The sequence below is a fragment of the Drosophila nasuta genome, chromosome 2L (assembly GCF_023558535.2).
Source record: "Drosophila nasuta strain 15112-1781.00 chromosome 2L, ASM2355853v1, whole genome shotgun sequence".
Lineage (NCBI taxonomy): Eukaryota > Metazoa > Arthropoda > Insecta > Diptera > Drosophilidae > Drosophila > Drosophila nasuta.
The window spans coordinates 9287687-9305423 of NC_083455.1; the positions used below are offsets into that span (position 1 = coordinate 9287687).

Below are 17737 nucleotides of genomic sequence, written 5' to 3' on the forward strand. Positions count from 1 at the left end.
CAAAGTGATATGTTTCGGTATATTTATAGCTATTAAGTGGAATATTTTCAAAAACACTTGCGGTCACGCTGGTTAGACATGAGCGATAACGATTATCGTTTCGGTTTTGGCAAAGATAAAATTAAAATAAATAAATTAAAACATGACGGCTTGTGGCGACTAAATCTCAATAATAACAACAATCTTGTGGAGTTCAACAACGTGACGCAGAATTTCGTCAGCCCCGATGGCCGCGAGGAGGAGGACCAGGCAAAACTGCAGTGGACAATGGCAAAAGCGAAACAGAAACAACAGACAACAACAACAGCAGCAGCTGCCACAGCAACAACAACAGGAACGGCAGCAGCAACAACAACAGCAACAATAGGCGCTGTTGCTGTTACGCCCACTTGTGTTGCACACCACATCGAGGACGAGGGCGGAGGAGATGAAGGCGCAGGAAGTCTCTGCTGCGCTGCTGCAGCTGACGACGTCGACTGCGCTGCTGCAGTCAACGCTGGCAGCAGTGATAAGGCAAGCAAATGTTTTCTTTTGTTTATTCTGGTATTTAGTATTCACTTATTGTTTTGTTGTAACGCATATACACACACATTTACAGCTGAATGGATTCGATGTTGGCGCTGCCTACGCGTTGACTGCGCTGCCGCCGCTAAATTGTGACTTGGCAGCCGCAACAGCTGCAACTGCAACACTGGCTGCGGCTGCCTCCGCACTCTCGCCCACCGATGCAGCCGTTGGCGGTTTGAGCTCCAGTCGCACCTCGATGAACTCCACCGAGAATCTGAGCTATGCCAGCGATAATTATTATGGCGACGATCTCATCTTACTCGACGATGATGATGACGACGACGATGTGGATGCCGAGGAGATATCGTTGAACTCGGATGATTGTGTCTATGCATATCGTGGTGATGCTGCTGACTATGACATGGCTGCCTTGGATGCCAGCACTGGACGTGGCGGACGCAAATTGGATTTCAGTTTGCTGCGCGACGATGAAACCGATTTCTTGGAAATGGACTTCGAACCGGATCCCTCATCGGAGCTAGAGTTTGCCGCTAATGGAGCACAAGAAGCCGCTGCAGCTGTGGCAGCGGGACATGCAAATCTGTTGCTCATGCAGCGCGATTATAGTCAGTTGCAGCACGGCGGTCGACAGTTGTATAGTTCGCCCATTGAGGAGTTATCACAGCCACAGGAGGCGCTGCAACGTTTGAGCAAGAAGTTTGCACGCATTAGCTTGAATTTGGATCAAATCAAAACCGATGCAGATGCCGGCTCCGATGTGGATGCCGATGAGCTGCTTTGCGGCAGCAAGGCGGACAATGATGAAGACGGTTATGCGGATACAACGGCAACAGAAGCAGCTGCTGCTGCCAACACAACGTTGGCACATTCGTTGCCCAGCACATTGGTTTACAGCAGCTTTAGTCGCAGCACCAGCGTGCCCAGTGAGCATGTTTTAAATGCTGAGCAGTCGTCGTGCAACTCGAAGCTAACGGGCGCTAAACCCAAGCGTCTAAGCACGCTTTCCAACTCCTCTTCGTTGGTATCAGCGGGCAAGAGTTGTGGCTCCTCTTCGACTTCCAAGTCGCGTCGTTCACAGCCCAGTTTCGATGAACGTTGCTACAGCTGCACCGACTTTCGAGCCGTATCCCTGCAACATCAGCAGCTGCAGCAGCAGCAACAACAACAGCAGCAATCTGATGTGGCACCAATGCTGGTGGCTGCTGCAGCTGTTGTGGCCGCCAGCGCAGCCATGGCCAGCAATTCGACACAGTTTGACTTGGGAAGCGGCGAGGAGACGTGTTTGGATTGTCTGGAGAAGGAGTTTCTGGCCAACACCATTGGCAAAGCATTGGATCTGAGCAGCTGCTCCAAGTGTCGCCGTCGCATTGGTAGCCGAGGCAGCAGTATCTCGCTCTATGCTCGGGCGGAGCAGACTCGTTGTCGCAGCGGTTCGCCGGGTTACTTAGATAAGTTTGGCGGTCTCTTCAGTTGGCACAATTCGCCGGTTGGCGCCGCTTGTGGCGGAGGAGGTGGCGGCGGTGACATTGGCCATTACAACCAAAGGTTTATTTCGTGTGATAATAATTTCGGCGGCGTGCAGGTGAGTTCAAAAGATTCAATTACTCCCTTTGTATTCCAATATCAGACTTCTGTAATTAATAGATACATAATTACAGACATGATTTGCCTTTTCCTTCGTTAATTATTTGCAATATTAAGATTTTCAATTAATATCAAACTTATTTTTAATTGATTTTTTATAAAATTCGCTTTTATTGGTCTCCTTCTGAAAAGTACAGAATATATATTTTCACATGTCCCTAAAGCACAAATTAAATTTACAATTTCTTATCCTTTGATTCATGAAAATAGAGTTTCATTATTATATTCTGTATTTTATTGAAATATTTCATTTATCATATAAAGCTTAACTGAAATTGTATTTAAATTGCATATGAGAAACTTTTTCTCACTTCTATCGACAGAAATATTCACTCAATTATTAAAGGTTTCTGTTCATGTTTTGAATATATATTTTTGGAATTCTAAAAAGATTCGCATACAATTGCAACTGACTTGAAATTCTAAGCTAACCATGTTCCAATAATTTATCTGTTTACTTTATTGTCGCAGCTGCCCAAGCAAAGCTTTTCGACTGAACCGCTGGTGGCGCGCCTGTCGACGGCGCATCTGAGTGAGGAGCATCTGGTGCAGGCGCTGGACAAACTTCACGTTTCCTACAATGCATCTCTGCTGCATGGCTACTTTGAGCAGCTGTCAGCGCCTTCGCAACCAGATACGGATGTTGGCAATTTGAAGCAGCTGCTGTTGCATGTCTCCAAGCGGCAGTGTAATCATCGCAAACTCAAGAAGCTGATCGCACTGATCACTCAGCAGCAGCAACAGGAACCGCCACAGCAGCAGCAACAACTCAATGTGCAATTCAAGCGGGTTAGTTATTGATTAATTAATAATATTTATTGATTATTTAACAGTTGTAAACTATTCTACTTTCTTCTTTAATGAGAACATATTGATTGAATTAGAAATTGGATATTGATTTGAAAAAGCATTCTAAATGAAACTAGTTTAATACATTTATGCAATGTATCCCTAATTTATATGTTGTAAATATCTTAATCTTCAGACTTATTGAATTATTTGAAGTGAAATACGTATAATACTTTTTAATCATTTTAATATGTGTGCATAGATTAGATTATTATTCAGAAAATTGTTTTTATCACGTGACAGAGCATTATATTTATTGCTTCATTTACATTTATTTATTTCAACTATATTTGCTGACTACTAAAATTTGTTCTAAATTGCGTATACGTAATTTGTACTGAGTTTTTGATTCATTCCTTTTTAGAATATATAATAAATTAAATTAAAAAGATATTTTATAATTAAAAGTTAAAAAATAACAAATCAATATCTTAAAATTTTAATTTTAACGATAAGGATTGTACATAGAAAGAGTTAAATTTTATAGTATTCCATTTAGTTATCTTAAATATTACGTATTTAGTGCTTAATGAAGTCCTTTCTTTATCTTGCAGAGCAACGCAGGCAATGCGGCTTTCGTACCAGTGAAGGTAACTGAAATATTGGCAGCCTGGAAACGCCATCCCGATCTCTCTGTGCTCCGGCAATTGGATGCGCGCTTCCATCGCGCCAATGTGATGGGTGAGTTTCTAGAGTTTCAAGGTCTGAGTAATCCGATGAATTAAACTATTTGTTTGCAGGTAAAATTGGACACATTGTGCGACAGGCGCAACATCAACAACCGGCTTCGTCATCTGCAGCAGCAGCAGCAGCTGCAACAACTTCTGCATCCGCTTCAGCTTCAGCAGCGGCATCTACTTCAATCTCATCCACGCGACTCGCGCTGCCCGAATTCATCATGATACCACAGTATTACGCCTGTGGTGAATTAACATTGACGCGCAAATGTTAGAAGACTCGTCACACACACACACACCCAGACACTTAGACACACTCACTACCAAACACATACACGCACACTCACCACAAGAAAATGTTTATGCGTGGTTGCGTTTTGTTGTTTTCTTTTCAAAGAAATTGAGATATTATTAACTGCTAAAAGTGCAATTTGCATGTTTCCCTGCCCCCATAACATTTCGACCAAAGAAATCTATGTTGAATAAATGTAAACTGATGACATTTAACATTCTGTTCAAATATTCTGATCAATATTGCAAGTGAAATTATAGTTTAAGCTCTCTCTTTAATCTCATTACTTATAACTATGCTATTCAATTAATGTTGTTTGTTAACTATTATGCGCCAAATGAGTATTGTAACAGAAACAGATAAAGATCAGTTTGCAAATTGTACGCTGCCAACGCTGCCTATTTACCAATTAAGCGACCACGCATAAAATAATCCTTACATAGTTGTATCGCAATCTTAGAAACGGGGTTTTTGGAAAGAGGTTTTTTGAAGTCGTCCGTAGTCGATAAAGTTAGGCGCGTGAATTTCTGTGTATGTGTTAATAACGTTATTCACAATAACCGTTAATCAATTTGCAATATTTATATAGTACCATAATATGTGTGTGCCACGCCCACAAGTAAATTATATCACAATATATATAAAACGTATGCATACAAAATTATAATTACAAAATATTATTGTATAGCGTATATAGCTTAGCTTGTATACTAAACTCTAAAACTAACGAAAAACAAAAAACTACAACTAAATTACAATATCTTAAGTAGCCAAGTAAACTCGCACACTCATACACATAATCTTGTCGTTTACACGATCAACTATTCGTGATATGTATTAATATAAAAAGCAAACAAGAATGTTCTTTAATTTGAAATCACGATAAACGACTTCACCACACACACAAACACAAACAACAACGCACACATGCTCATTAGATTGCGTGACCAGGAAAAGGACGAGGACGAACACAAGGAGAAGCATCAGCTCTTTCAAACCCCCAAAAACCCAATCCCCAAGAATGCGATCAATGGTGAGAATATAATGTTTTGTTTTTAATAAAAATTACGCTTTATTAATATTACATGCGCCTCTCTTTTCTAACTAACTTTTTGACGTTAAATGATTTCTACAACATCTATTATTGGTAACGTTGCTGCTGCTGTTGTTGTTGCTGGCGTGCCGCATTGTAGTAGCCACCGCCAGCAGCTCCAGGCGGAGCACTTGGTCCCATGTTGGGTGGCATCGGTGGAGGGGGCGCCGATGTTGTGTAATGCGTTGGTGGCGGCGGCTGCTGTGTCCAGGCATTCGCTGCATACGGTGGCATGGGCACAACGGGCGGCGGGGGTGGCGGCGGTGCATGGTACATGTGATGATAGTTGGCCGACGCATTGCCGCCGCTGCTGTTGATGGTGCCGCCTGGTGGCGGCGGCAGCGGTGCAAGAACAGCAGCGTTGGCCAGAGGCAGTGCATCATTTGACGATGGCGGCGGCGGCAGTGAGACTACAGGTATAACGTTGGCCAGGGATTTAATGCTTTGTATGTTGTTCAGCTCGATGCCATTGCCTTGACTTGCCTGTTGCTGCGCAGACGTCTGATCCACATTTGTTTTGATGTTGGCGGTGGGACTGTCGGCGCGACTGGGTGGCTTCTGGGGCGGACTGTTGGGCTCTTGACCCTCGCGTTGTGACGACTGATACAAATCCAACACTTGATGACATATGTCCTCCAGTATTTCCATCGTTACATTCGACACAAACATATCCCACCAGCAGCGATGTTGTGGCTGTCTGCCCAGCCAATCTTGGACGAGGAACTTGCTCAGTTTGCTGGCCAAATAGATAAGAGCCACAGCGATGATCTCGGGTTCCCATTGCAGGCAGACAACAGTACTCAATGAATCATTAACAAAATTCCACGCCATTTGAACCATTTTCTGCAGTTTCTGTTGATCGCCCTTGATGCACTTGGCATACTTGAGCAGAAACGTGTAGGGATGCTCCACCTGCAGATCAAACTTGATCGTTTGCAGTAATATGCGCTCCAGTGTCATCACCTCCTCCTTTGGATCATCGCCAAACGAATAGAAATAGTTGTCGTTGAGAATACCCCGCGCCGTTTTGATGATGTCGCGACACTTTTTGGGCGTCTCCTCCACCTTGCCGGCGAGAAACAGGCAGCAACACGCCGTCACGTATCGTGGAAAACTCTTGAACGAGTGGAACATGTAAAAGCGATGAAAGTACACGACACCGGTGGCCATTGTGTTGTGACCGAGGCCCATTTTCGTGCCACATTCCATGATAAAGCGTGCGCCCTCTTTGCGATATCGACGCTCGGTGTCATAGGTGACGCCATCTAGGATTGATGGGGTTTCTCGCAGCTCTTTTTTGTCGTAGTACCAGCAAGGCATCCTTGTTTTTAATTTGGCGGAAGGAGTCCACAATTTAACCAAATAATAATAACAAACGACGTGTGACCGCAGGTTTCAATTGCAAAAAATACTATATTACTTTGCCAAATGTACCAAAAGATTGCAATTACTTTGTTACAGTTGACAAGGATATTGGACTTGTGGAAAGCGGGAATTTGAAGAATATACAATTTGTTGCATAGCTTTTGGTTTATTTACGGAATTATACAATTAAAGTTGTTTTTTAATAGACAGCAGTTTAAAACTTGCAATGTATCTGCCATTCTTATTGGTATTTTGTTTGTTTCGCTTAATCAGATAACAGGCATTTCTATAAGTATTGGATTTGTGCAAAGTAGGAGCTTGGAAAAGTGTTGAATTGCTTTTATTTTTTTGCGGTAGCGATAAAATAAATAGAGAAAAATATTTAAAGCTCGAAATATACTAAAAACCCGTTTTCACTAATAATTTATCTGTTTCACTTTAGGTGGCAACGCTTAAGCCTAACAGCTGATGCAGCCTGATAGCAGTGTGGCCATACGCGGCAAATTGCGCGCTTAAAAACTGCATTGTTCGTTTTACATTTAAAAAAAAGTGATGTGTGTCTGTGTATTAATAGCCAAAATGGCCAAACAAGAAATGCAGCGTAAGTTCATAATTAACTAGTTGGCAACTGCTATAAATCTCACCCATGTTTGTTTTGCTTTAATTGCCCATTACAGCGACAAGCCTTTCTATCTGCTGCAACATTGACTTTCCACAGCATTTTAATGCCGGCGCCTGCTGCTGCTGCTGCAAACAAATGGAGCGTCTACTAACACTACTTACAACTACCTGTTGTTGGCTAGTGCCATGGCCAATGGTCGCCAATTAGTCGCAATGCCTTGGCATAGTTGAGGTAACTATTAATAACTAGCCCGTCCAGTTTGTTGCCGTTGTCTTAATACTCTGTATGCGCTCCTCACAAGTAATGCGGTCAACCAGCTTTGCGCGGCACCCGTTTGACAAGCTCTAACAGGAATTTATTATTTGGTACTCTACTCCTTCAACGTTGCAAAGCTTTCCAGTTTTTCCGCCCACTTTTTTTGATTTAAACCTTTTGCACAGTTTTGCATAACCGAGCAGCCGAATTGCAAAATTTGCAAAAATATATTAAAGTATGAAAACTGGTTTATCGCTTGAGGAAGTGTTTTGGGCTGCACCTCGGAAAGGGAGTCAAATAGATCGTTGTGTTTGCACATTTTATTTTATTTAGTTGGCCAAACACATATTTTGTATGCACAGTTGCCAGTTGCGTCTGCATTGCGACGATGTTATTAACCTTGTCTTCTTCTCCTACTCCCTCCATTTCGATTCCTTTGGGGCGTGCTCCAGACAGGTCCAAAGATAGTACAACATAGAATTGTGCCGGTGCCGAACGTGTCAAGAGAGTCACAGAGAGGGAGAGAGAAAGAGTTCATAACCAGTTTACTTCTTTAACAAGTTGAAAATGCGTTCTTTGTATTAGCTTTTTACTTGCTGCTGCGATCGCCGGCTCCCAACCAAGTGAGTGAGTGAGAGAGAGAGCGCCAGTCTTGCTCTCTGTCTGTGTGCTGCGCTCTCTCACACTCACACACACACACTCATTCACACCAACACAATGTAGCATTTACGTACCTTTTGGCCGTTTAAGACACGTTTGCAGCTTCGCTGCGCTTGGTGCTGCTCGACGCTTTTCAGTCACTTTTGATACGTCGTCAGCGTCGCCAGTTAACAAAGCGGATCGCGCACAACAACAGCAACGACTACAAAAACAACAATAACAACTCCAACACCAACAACATTCCGTCCACTTCAATTGTAGTTGTTATTGCTTTTTATATTTTGTTGAATCTTTAATGCGCGTTCGTTTCGGGCTACGACTTTGCAAAAAAGCAAAAAATAATACAATAATAATAATACAATATCAAGAAGTGGCTCGAGTGCTAAACAACAACCAGGAGTAGTAAAAGAAGAAGCAGCAAAAAATTGCTTGCCTAGGCATTTAAAAAAAATTGTTCAATAATAGAATAGCAATAGTAAACGTGCAAAGAAAACGCATAAAGTAAAGTTGGAAGAAATAAAATAGAAAAGAAAATGTGTTATAAGAAAAGTTAAGAAGTAACCTCAAGTTTTTGTATCGTGCGCGCTCTATCTCGCTCTCACTCGCACTTGATCACCCCCCTCTCCCTCCACACAGTCCGCCACAGTCTGTCCCGCTTCCTCTACTGCATGCATTCCTTGGAATCATTCTATGTGGATTATCATCGTTAATATCGAGACGAGAAGCAACCGCAGCGTTATTTGGAATATTTTTTACGTTATACCTCAGTCTATAACGCTAAATAAGTGAGTTGCATTTTCTTTTTCAATAATTATAATTATAGTTTTTGTATTTAACAATTTATATGATAATATAAGCGAGTACAAGTCATAGACCCCTCCGATTGAAGCGTATAATGAATGAATGTAGATAAACAAACGTATTTAAGAAATCTTAATATTGAGAGAGATTAATCAACTACAAAACAAAACTCATTTCTTTAATCAAACAATACATAATTTATAGTAATATTAAGGGGAGTATTTAAATACAGAAGAAAGGCGAGTTCAGGAATTATTTCATTCTTTAATATTTATTGTGTTAACTTAGGTTTCCCTCAAAAATTCTTCTATAAAAAAAATTCAATTTCTTACTCATGTAGTATTAATGTATCTTATGTATTAACAAATTTATTTGGAGAAACTTAAGATTGAAAAGATTATTAAATTGGAAAAGCAAAAAATGACTCAAATTATTCACTACACTCCCACGTTTTGCTTGCATTTAAAATTAGCAATTGAAACACTGTTGCAGCTTGATCTCAGATTTATCGCCATCATCATCAACACTTGCGTCGCATTTCACTGCCAAAGTCGTCGCTCGATTAAGTGTTAAGTGTTTGGTGATTAGATCATCCAATGGGGCGCGTTTGAAACCGCTTAGCCAAGCTAATAATTAATTTTTGTTTTGTTGCTGTGTTGTGTTGTTGTCAGGTGCAAGCCAAGGCCATTTGAGCCTGGTTATGAGACGCGAGTTGATTGAACCTGCCACAATACAACAGCATCCAGCCATGTGGCAAGTTGTAAGCAGTAAGCAGTAGTTTCCTAAGCAACTCACAAAATGAGGGGCAACAAAATGTAAACGATGTGCGGCTTACAGTGCGCGTCATTATTATAGACACATTGAATATTAATCACGTTTTCTTTTGCCCTAATGAATCATCCGCTTAGTCGTCGTGGAGGAAAATTATACATGACAAATCTGTAAAATACTTTTTTAGAAATTAGTCGACTCATTTCGTGAGTTCTCTTCATAATTTGTTTTCGTTCAAATTATGGCTAATTAAAGTCAAGGCCGCTCGAAATAACAGATTAGTTCAATTAGGCTGATCGTACAAAATTAGTAATTACTTTTCAAAATCTATTAATTCCCAGCTACTAATTGTGAAAGTCTCTTAAGATTTGTGCCTTTTATTAACATTGTAGTGATATTATTGTGCATGTGAACAGTCAATGAAAAGAGGGAATTTCATATAGTATTTTATGTTGAAAATAACAATGGACTGATTCAACTAAGTATTTTAGAAAGTTTACTTAATTTTAAAATCTTTATCACAAGTGTTTAATCAAATTTAAAACGGATCTTAGCAGCTTTTCTTTGAAAAGGAAATTTTTATACTGAAAATTGCTTAGAAGCTTAGTTAAATTGTTATTCTTGCTAGGTACTCTTCACTTTTAAATAATAAGAAAATTCGATTAACATTCTAAAGTTATTTTATACGCGTCTGTAAGTTAACAGAGTTAAAATTGTATAAGGTATTTTAGAAATACTTCTGTATTTCTGATTTAGCTGACAATCTGGTATATTTCTACTTCTATGGTATATTTAGATTGTGGCACTTCCTCAATATTCCTTCGGTATATTTTAGCATTTATGGTATATTTTGGTATACAATATTTTTACCACATTTTTGTATTTTCTCACAGTCGAGCACACTCTTACTTGTTTTTAATAAGGATCGAAGCAACTTTGAATATGAATATAATAATGAATGAATTTATTAAATTTTTAAGCACAACTCAAAGAGACAGACTCTCTAGCTTCCCTTCAACATGTTATGCTTATGAAAAAGTATTACACAATTTAAGGATAATGCAACTATTTGCGCCGCCTTTATTGTAATATTACAATGCAGTAGCGTAATCACAATTGCAATTCGTATCTTGATTTCGCACACTGTGAACACTCTTTGTAGTTGTAGTTGTAGTTGTTGTAGTTGTTATTGCGCTTAACTAGCCCATGTTGATTTTTTATACCAGGCTGTTGAGTTGGCTTTTGAGGCTTTGCTTTCCACAATATGTTAACAATTTTGATTGGCAATGCCGATGCGTGGTGTTTGCATTGTTTTTACTGGATCTCAGTTGCATGTTGCAAATTGCAATTGCAGCAGCAGTAAAAATCGTTGTAATTGTTTCGGCTGCGCTGCGAAGCGTAACCAACATCCCAATGGAGCGGCGTTGAACTCGCCGCTTCGGCCGAAAACACTTTACAAATGATTCTCCATACAATACACATTCTTGGCCACCTCAAAAACCGCACGCAACGGCGGCAGATGAATGACGCAGACAAAGAGAGCGATAGAGATAAAGATAGAGATAGAGCGAGAGAAGAGCTGATCTTAGACGAAACTCAACAACGCACAACGCACTCGACGTGGCCATAAATCACGCGTGCCTTGGCCATATTTGTGGTAGACTTATAGTACTACTTTACTTTACTTCACTCTACTCTAGTCTCTCTTTTTTTCAGTCGCGGGCCACAACCCATCAAATGTCAGCTACCTTTTAAGTTGCTTTTTTATTGTCTTCATAGAAGTGGTTTTGCCCATATATTCATATATTTTGCAGCAGCCAAAGTGCTTGTAATTTTTTTTGTTGTTTTCGTTTTGGTCGCTCTTGCAAGTTCCTTGACGCATAATAATTGCCTAAAAAAAAAAAAAACGCTATGCGAATCATTTGAAACATAACTGTGCCTATTAACTTGTCCCAGCTCTGACAACTGCGTAAACAATCGAGACACTTTGGTGATGGCTTTGTTTTCGTTTTCACTGTTTACATAATTTGCTTAAATTTGCTTTGCCTTTTGTTAGGCTGTTTTAATATGATTATGGAAATGTTTAAAAATTATATTATAGTAATTGCATGCTTGACTCCGCTGCAACAATTTTTTGTGCTATGTGAAATCTCTTTGTATTCCACTCTCATTTCCTTGGCAAATTATAGATTCTTTTTCGCTCTAATAATAAGCTACTCTGAGTTGTTTTGTTTATTGGGAAATTTCATTTGTTAAGAGAATTTGAAGAACATGAAAATTCGTTACATTTTTCTTTAATTTTTTCTTGGAAAAGTCTTGGGTTTGATGAAGCAAAGTGAAGTGTTAAATATTTAGAGAATACGAAAATTCGTTACATTTTTATTTACTTAGTTTTCTGGAAAAGTTTTGTTTTTAAAGAAACAAAGTTGTAGAAAAATGGAGTGTTAAGTAGATCCATCATTTCCTCTTTAATATTTATTAGTATATTAGTAAAGTAGCTCTAATATGTTTCCTATATTTCCTAAAGAAAGAATGTTGTTACCTCATTTAAGAATGGGTAACTTTATATAATGACAGTTTTAGTAATATTCACTTTAATTAAATTATACATTTCATGAGCTCTAAGTTCTGATTCTGATTGTTGAAATCAAAGCCAACTTGCCTAAGAAAAGTTATCGAACTCTAATAGGAAATTTCTAAACATATTTTCTATTAAGTGAACTTGATTTCTTTGCCTCAACCTAAACATTAAAAATCAATCTACTGCAGTTTTTTCCCTCTGAAAAAGAACTCGGAAATTAACCTGGCTGAACTTTAATTTCTGCACAATAATCCGTACTTAGGTTGGGGGGAAGCATGAAATAGAGCAAAATATGCGCTATGCTCGGCAATTTAAGAGTTGTAATGCGTTACACTTTATTCAATCGCAGATAGAAAAAGGCAGCTGAGCACGAAGTGGAGATGCCATTGAGCATTGACTTGCTTGTTGTTGTTATAGTTGTTGTTGCTGACCCAGTTCGCAGTGTTGATCTGGAGGAAGAAGAAGCAAGAAGCAATGGCCCCCGGAGGCGCCCTATTATGCCAAGTAACAGCTATGTTGTTTCATGGCGTAGATAAAAATTTCTTTTAATTCATTTAATTTCATTTAAGCCAAGCTCAGGCGAGAACACTCATCAACGAAGCTTATAGCCTTTGGCCAAAAACTTATTAATAAATGTTGCTTCTTCGTCTTCGGTTGTATTTCTTTTTTATTGTCTGTTGTACGTATATTCTGTATTTCTTTTTGCGTTTTTTTCTATTTCAATGCTCAAAGGCGTAGATACGCTGACCTGATTAACAACAGCACGCACACTCAGTTGGCCCGGGCTTAGAGCTTTATCGAGTCCAGAGTTGGTTAGAAAGTGTCGCCACTCTCTTTTTATTTGTTTGTGTTGTGGCCCAAAGAGGTTTTTTGACATTTGGCTCTGACTCTGGCCCCCGCTCCAAGACGGCTTATTGAACTGATCAGAGCTTTGGACTTGGGTTTGGGTTTGGTTAACGTGTTGCTCCCATGAAGTTGGCTCTAATTGAAAAGTAATAAAAGTCAACCAGTTTTCAAAGTTGTCGCTCAACTTTGACATACAAAAAGGTGTTGTCAAAAGTTCATTGAAATCTAAAAGCAAAAGCAAAACATGAATATCATATTTAAGGGGGAAAAAAGGTTTTTAAATAATATTATGACAATGCCGTGCGTCGAAATGAGCTTTTAACTTCAACTTGTTAATAATTTACAGCCGAGTTGTCGTCTCTCTTTTATGTACATAAATTTTGTGTGCTTCGGTGTGTTGAAAATTCTAATTAAAATGTTAACAAAACAGCATAGACAAAAAAGTAGTCATATAATGGAAAAAAAAACTAAATAACCGATGATGGTTGAGAATCTTCTCACATCACATGGGATGCTTCGTTGGCCATTTTTATAAGCCATTGTTATGTGGTCGAGGAACGAGGCAGAAACAACAGCTGAAAGATCATGTGTAGATATTGCTAACCTTTGAGAATGTTGCGTAACACAAAAAAAAAAGAGTTGTGTCTACTATGTAATGAATAGACTCTTGTATTTATTATAATCATTTCATAAATGCTAAGACGAACTTAGTTTTTTGTCGGTGAGAAGTTAACGAACCAAATAGGCGAAAGAATCTGACGAGTTAGCTAGCATCAACTTTTGGCAACTCAAGTGTTTAAATTCATGGTAAAATTTGACTTATTTAATCGCTTTCGAAACTCTTTTCAAATTCCATTATCCCTTTATAGAACTTTATTTGAACTATTAATATTTGATTGTGTGAGAAATGCAGTAATATTTCTCAAACACTTTTACAAACAAGTTAAAAAACTACCCATTTTAAATAATACGATATTCTACAAATAAACCAAAAACATATCACAAAATACTAAAATAGACCGAAGGCTATATTTGGTATATCAATATTGCACTACATTCAAAATATATCATACAAACAATTAGAAATAGTTAATGATACATATTTCCAAAAACTTCTTTTTGCGTCATAGTTGAAATAGTTGCTAAGTTCTACGATCGATTTTTAAATTATAAAGTATATTTAACTTTACAATAACTAATTTTTAAATTCTCAACTATTTGTTTATGTTACACTGTTATTAATGTCACATTTAATGTGAGTTTCACACTTGAGTTTTAAATTATTTTAAAACAGCTTTAAGACTGTTATTTTAATTTGCAAAAATGTATTTCTGACAGCAAATTAATTTAAAAAATATATTTATTTAGGCGAGCAAATTGCTTGATATTTCCCGAACATTTGTATTTAATTCATATTGAATACTTGCTGTTTACAAATGTATTCACTCGAGCGTATTGTCTGCCATTTCGAATGCATTGAGCTACCTCTATTGAAACCCGAATCGGATTACTCAAGGTGTGCTCTGGTTGAGCAGAGTGCGAGTATCAAGTGTTGAAAGTCGACACCGAATTGAGTTGATATACAAAACGTGTGGAAGAAGCTTCAGTTACTCTACACACTGAGGAACTGTAAATAACGCATATCGAATTGGTGTTTGTAAATATGGTGTGATTAAAGATTATGAACTGAATGAATGAGCACTCAACAATAAAAGCCATAACTCTGAGGCATAGATTTGGAGCATAGCTAACGCATACTTGTGTTTCCTCAAAAAGCATTTCCCCACTTTCAACGCTCTCTAAACTAATTGTTATGCGCATTTCCAAAAAGGCAACGCAGCAGCAGCTTCAACTGGCAACTGGCAACTGGTAAAGCAAATCAAATGCAATCACTTAACAATTTTAGACGCCCCATTTTGGGGCCGGGCGCGTTAAATGGATTGCCCGGATCAGCTGGCTTCGCTCTTCGACGGGGGGCAGCAACATGAAGGCCGCAAGACCGGCACTCGAGACCGGCTCTCGAATCCGAATCCGAATTCGAATCGGAGTCTGAGTCTGAGTTTCTACTCGAACACAGACCACATAATGACTAATAATGCTGTCGATTTGCATGCTAAAAGGCAACAGACACAACCGGAGCTTTAACTATGTCTTGAGAAACGGCAACAACAGCAGTAGAAGTTGAAAACTGGTTTTCTTTCTTTCAGATACTATGTATATAGTATTTATGTATACACATTGCATTTTGAAGTCGCGCATTCGAGAAAAATGAAACAATTGTTAAACGCTTTTGTCAGATCCGGTCTAAGATAATGCCACAATATACAGAAATTAAATGAATCGTTGTCTTTGTTGCCTGTATCTTTTGCTTAATGGCCTGAGATCTTTTCCTACAAAAATAGAGATATGAAGAAGAAATACTTTACATTTTTAGGCAGATAAAACATATCTATAAAACTTCAGCTTAATTGATGGGAAAGACACAAACTTTAATTGAAAGAGAAAGATAATCTCTTAAAGCAACGCGAATTTTTTCTTAGGATTGCTAATGGCTAAAACTGACTTTAACACAACTAATCATTTATCATAAAATCGCCAAAAATCTGTGACTAAAATACACAATTTTTCATTATGTTAATTGAGGAAAACATTTTTAAGTATTGATATTATTTTACTGTGTTTCATAGTATCAATTAACAATTGATACGCAAGTTAAAAGCAATGTAGATATATTTTTGTTTTTATTCTTAATATACTTTCCTAAACATATCTAAACATAAAACATATCTGTAAAAGTTCAGTTTTTTGTGGACTTGACATAAAATATTATGGCTAAGAGTGTCTTGAGAATTGCTATTTGTTTAAAATTACAATTGTTCACAATATCAATTCAGCTAAAAGAAAGCTATTTTCCCAAAGAAAGATAAATAGAAGAGATACTTTACATTTGATATGCATATAAAACATTTGTAAAGAACTTCAGCTTAACTTACTTTAATTGTGATTATCTTTCTGTTAATGCAACCTAAATTTTACTTATGGTCTAAAATGCTAAAAGTAGCCTTAATATATGTAATAACTTAACATAAAATCGCCAAAAATCTGTGACTAAAATGTACAATTTTTCATTAGTTAAGCTCTGATATTTCTAAACTATCTTTAATAATATCAATTAACAATTGATACGCAAATTAAAAGCAATGGCGGCTTAAAGGAAGCTATTTGTTTTAGCCTTGATCCATTGATCCATTGCATTTAGTGCCACATCAACTTCAAATTGTACCTCTAGTTAACCAGCTCGAATCGATTGAAGCCAATAACAAATTCGAAACAAATTGCAAATTGCCATTTGGCAAATGAACGTTTTGAGTTTTGGCCATTCCGACACGTTCCAAGCTCAACAGAGATGTGTAAGTACTAATGCCAACTAATTTCTTGACTCGTTTTGCTTTTTTGTATCTCACTCTCTTTTTTCACTATTCGTATCTATATCTTTGGCCTGGGCAGCGTAATTGTTTCTATTTAGCTCTTGATTAGCATTAGACTAGACGCGGAGTTTGTGGAAGTTTGTCGAGTTGCGAAGTTGCGAAAAGTTGAATGAACCTCGGACGGGATTCTTTTGAAATCTTCACTCAATTTGTTTTTCTTTGTTAACACTTTTGCTGTTTGAGCTGTTTTGTCGAAACTTCCGCCATGCAATTGGCCACAGTTTTACAATGGCTTTAATTGAAAATTCATTTTGTTAATTTGTTGGCAATTAAAGTGCATTTGATTGAGACTTTTGCTGTCATAACTTTCACCATTCAAATGAATATTATAAATGATCATTTCATAAGTGACTTGACATCTCTTGCACTTCTCTTGCTCTTACTCTGGCTCAGCTGTCAAGTTGGCTATCTGCCCATTATGCTATTGGCCCCTGACAATGGAGCCCACAACTAGTGACAATCGACAACAACAACGAACAACGATCAAATTGAAAACGGTATAAACTAAAAAACACAAAATTAGCGTTACGTCCGCTGATGTTTTGACACAACACACACACTCTGTGTGTTATGTGTGTAAAGTGTAGGTGTTTGCTTGGACGCGGTCCGATTTCTTTTTGTTTGGTTTCGTTTTGTTTTGTTTTGTTTTTGGCGTTTTTTTTTATAGTTCGACTACCCCTTTTGGCTATCTTGGCCTAAATTTGCATAATTTATGTAATTTCTGCCCATTTTTTATTGACTCTTATTCATCTATAAACAAAATATGTGCTCAACTTCAGAAACGCGAGTTGCCCGCGGCATAGTCAATATTTTTTCTCTCTATGCTTTACTCTACGATTGCAATAAATATTTGGCATGTTGTTTATCTCAAGCAAGTTGACTTTAATCCCAAGTTTATATATAGACTTTGAAGTATGCTACATTTGATATTTGTCAGCTTCGTAAACATAAATTTGCTGATAAACTGAAATCGCAATGAGTCATGTTTCTGACTTAGGCCCTATTCCAATCACGACATTATTAAATAGGAGAAATAAATAAATCGCATTGTTTTTAATTATAATCAAACAAAGACCATGCTTGTTTTATCTTTGTTTATATTTCCAATCGGATTTTAGTGCGAAATCATTTTTAAAAAACTATTTGGCAGAAATACAAATACGGGGGATAATATAAATAAGGATTTTTATGACGATGAAATTGCGAAATTTATGCTGCTATATTTGTTGAGCATTGGAATTTTAAACATTTTTAATGTTGATTTA

The 17737-nt window shown here is 37.9% G+C and overlaps 3 protein-coding genes across 3 annotated transcripts in view; 2 read left to right on the forward strand and 1 right to left on the reverse strand.

Annotated features, from left to right (window-relative positions):
* Positions 1-42: 42 nt before the first annotated feature.
* Positions 43-5045, forward strand: LOC132798741 (pneumococcal serine-rich repeat protein). Its single transcript, XM_060810706.1, has 5 exons — positions 43-513; positions 599-2110; positions 2644-2961; positions 3576-3702; positions 3762-5045. Exons 1-5 carry the CDS (start codon positions 79-81, stop codon positions 3971-3973), a joined length of 2604 nt encoding a protein of 867 aa, XP_060666689.1. The 5' UTR covers positions 43-78; the 3' UTR covers positions 3974-5045.
* LOC132798746 (cyclin-K) lies at positions 5045-6482 on the reverse strand. The gene has a single exon (XM_060810711.1). The coding sequence runs from the start codon at positions 6401-6403 to the stop codon at positions 5132-5134; it is 1272 nt and encodes a 423-aa protein (XP_060666694.1). The 5' UTR covers positions 6404-6482; the 3' UTR covers positions 5045-5131.
* A 1677-nt stretch (positions 6483-8159) lies between these two features.
* LOC132783436 (putative uncharacterized protein DDB_G0277255) overlaps positions 8160-17737 on the forward strand; it is a 61530-nt gene continuing 51952 nt past the window's right edge. The window contains exon 1 of the mRNA XM_060788583.1: positions 8160-8770. The gene's annotated coding sequence lies outside the window, so the exon portion shown is untranslated. The remainder of the gene's footprint in view (positions 8771-17737) is intronic.

What these genes read in the sequence shown, in the direction of transcription:
- LOC132798746 (XM_060810711.1), bottom strand. Translation starts at nt 6,403, where the DNA reads ATGCCTTGCTGGTACTACGACAAAAAAGAGCTGCGAGAAACCCCATCA.
- LOC132798741 (XM_060810706.1), top strand. Translation starts at nt 79, where the DNA reads ATGAGCGATAACGATTATCGTTTCGGTTTTGGCAAAGATAAAATTAAA. An exon ending in ACGCTGGCAGCAGTGATAAG is followed by an intron (nt 514 to 598) that starts GCAAGCAAATGT and finishes ACACATTTACAG; the next exon opens with CTGAATGGATTCGATGTTGG. An exon ending in ATAATTTCGGCGGCGTGCAG is followed by an intron (nt 2,111 to 2,643) that starts GTGAGTTCAAAA and finishes TTATTGTCGCAG; the next exon opens with CTGCCCAAGCAAAGCTTTTC.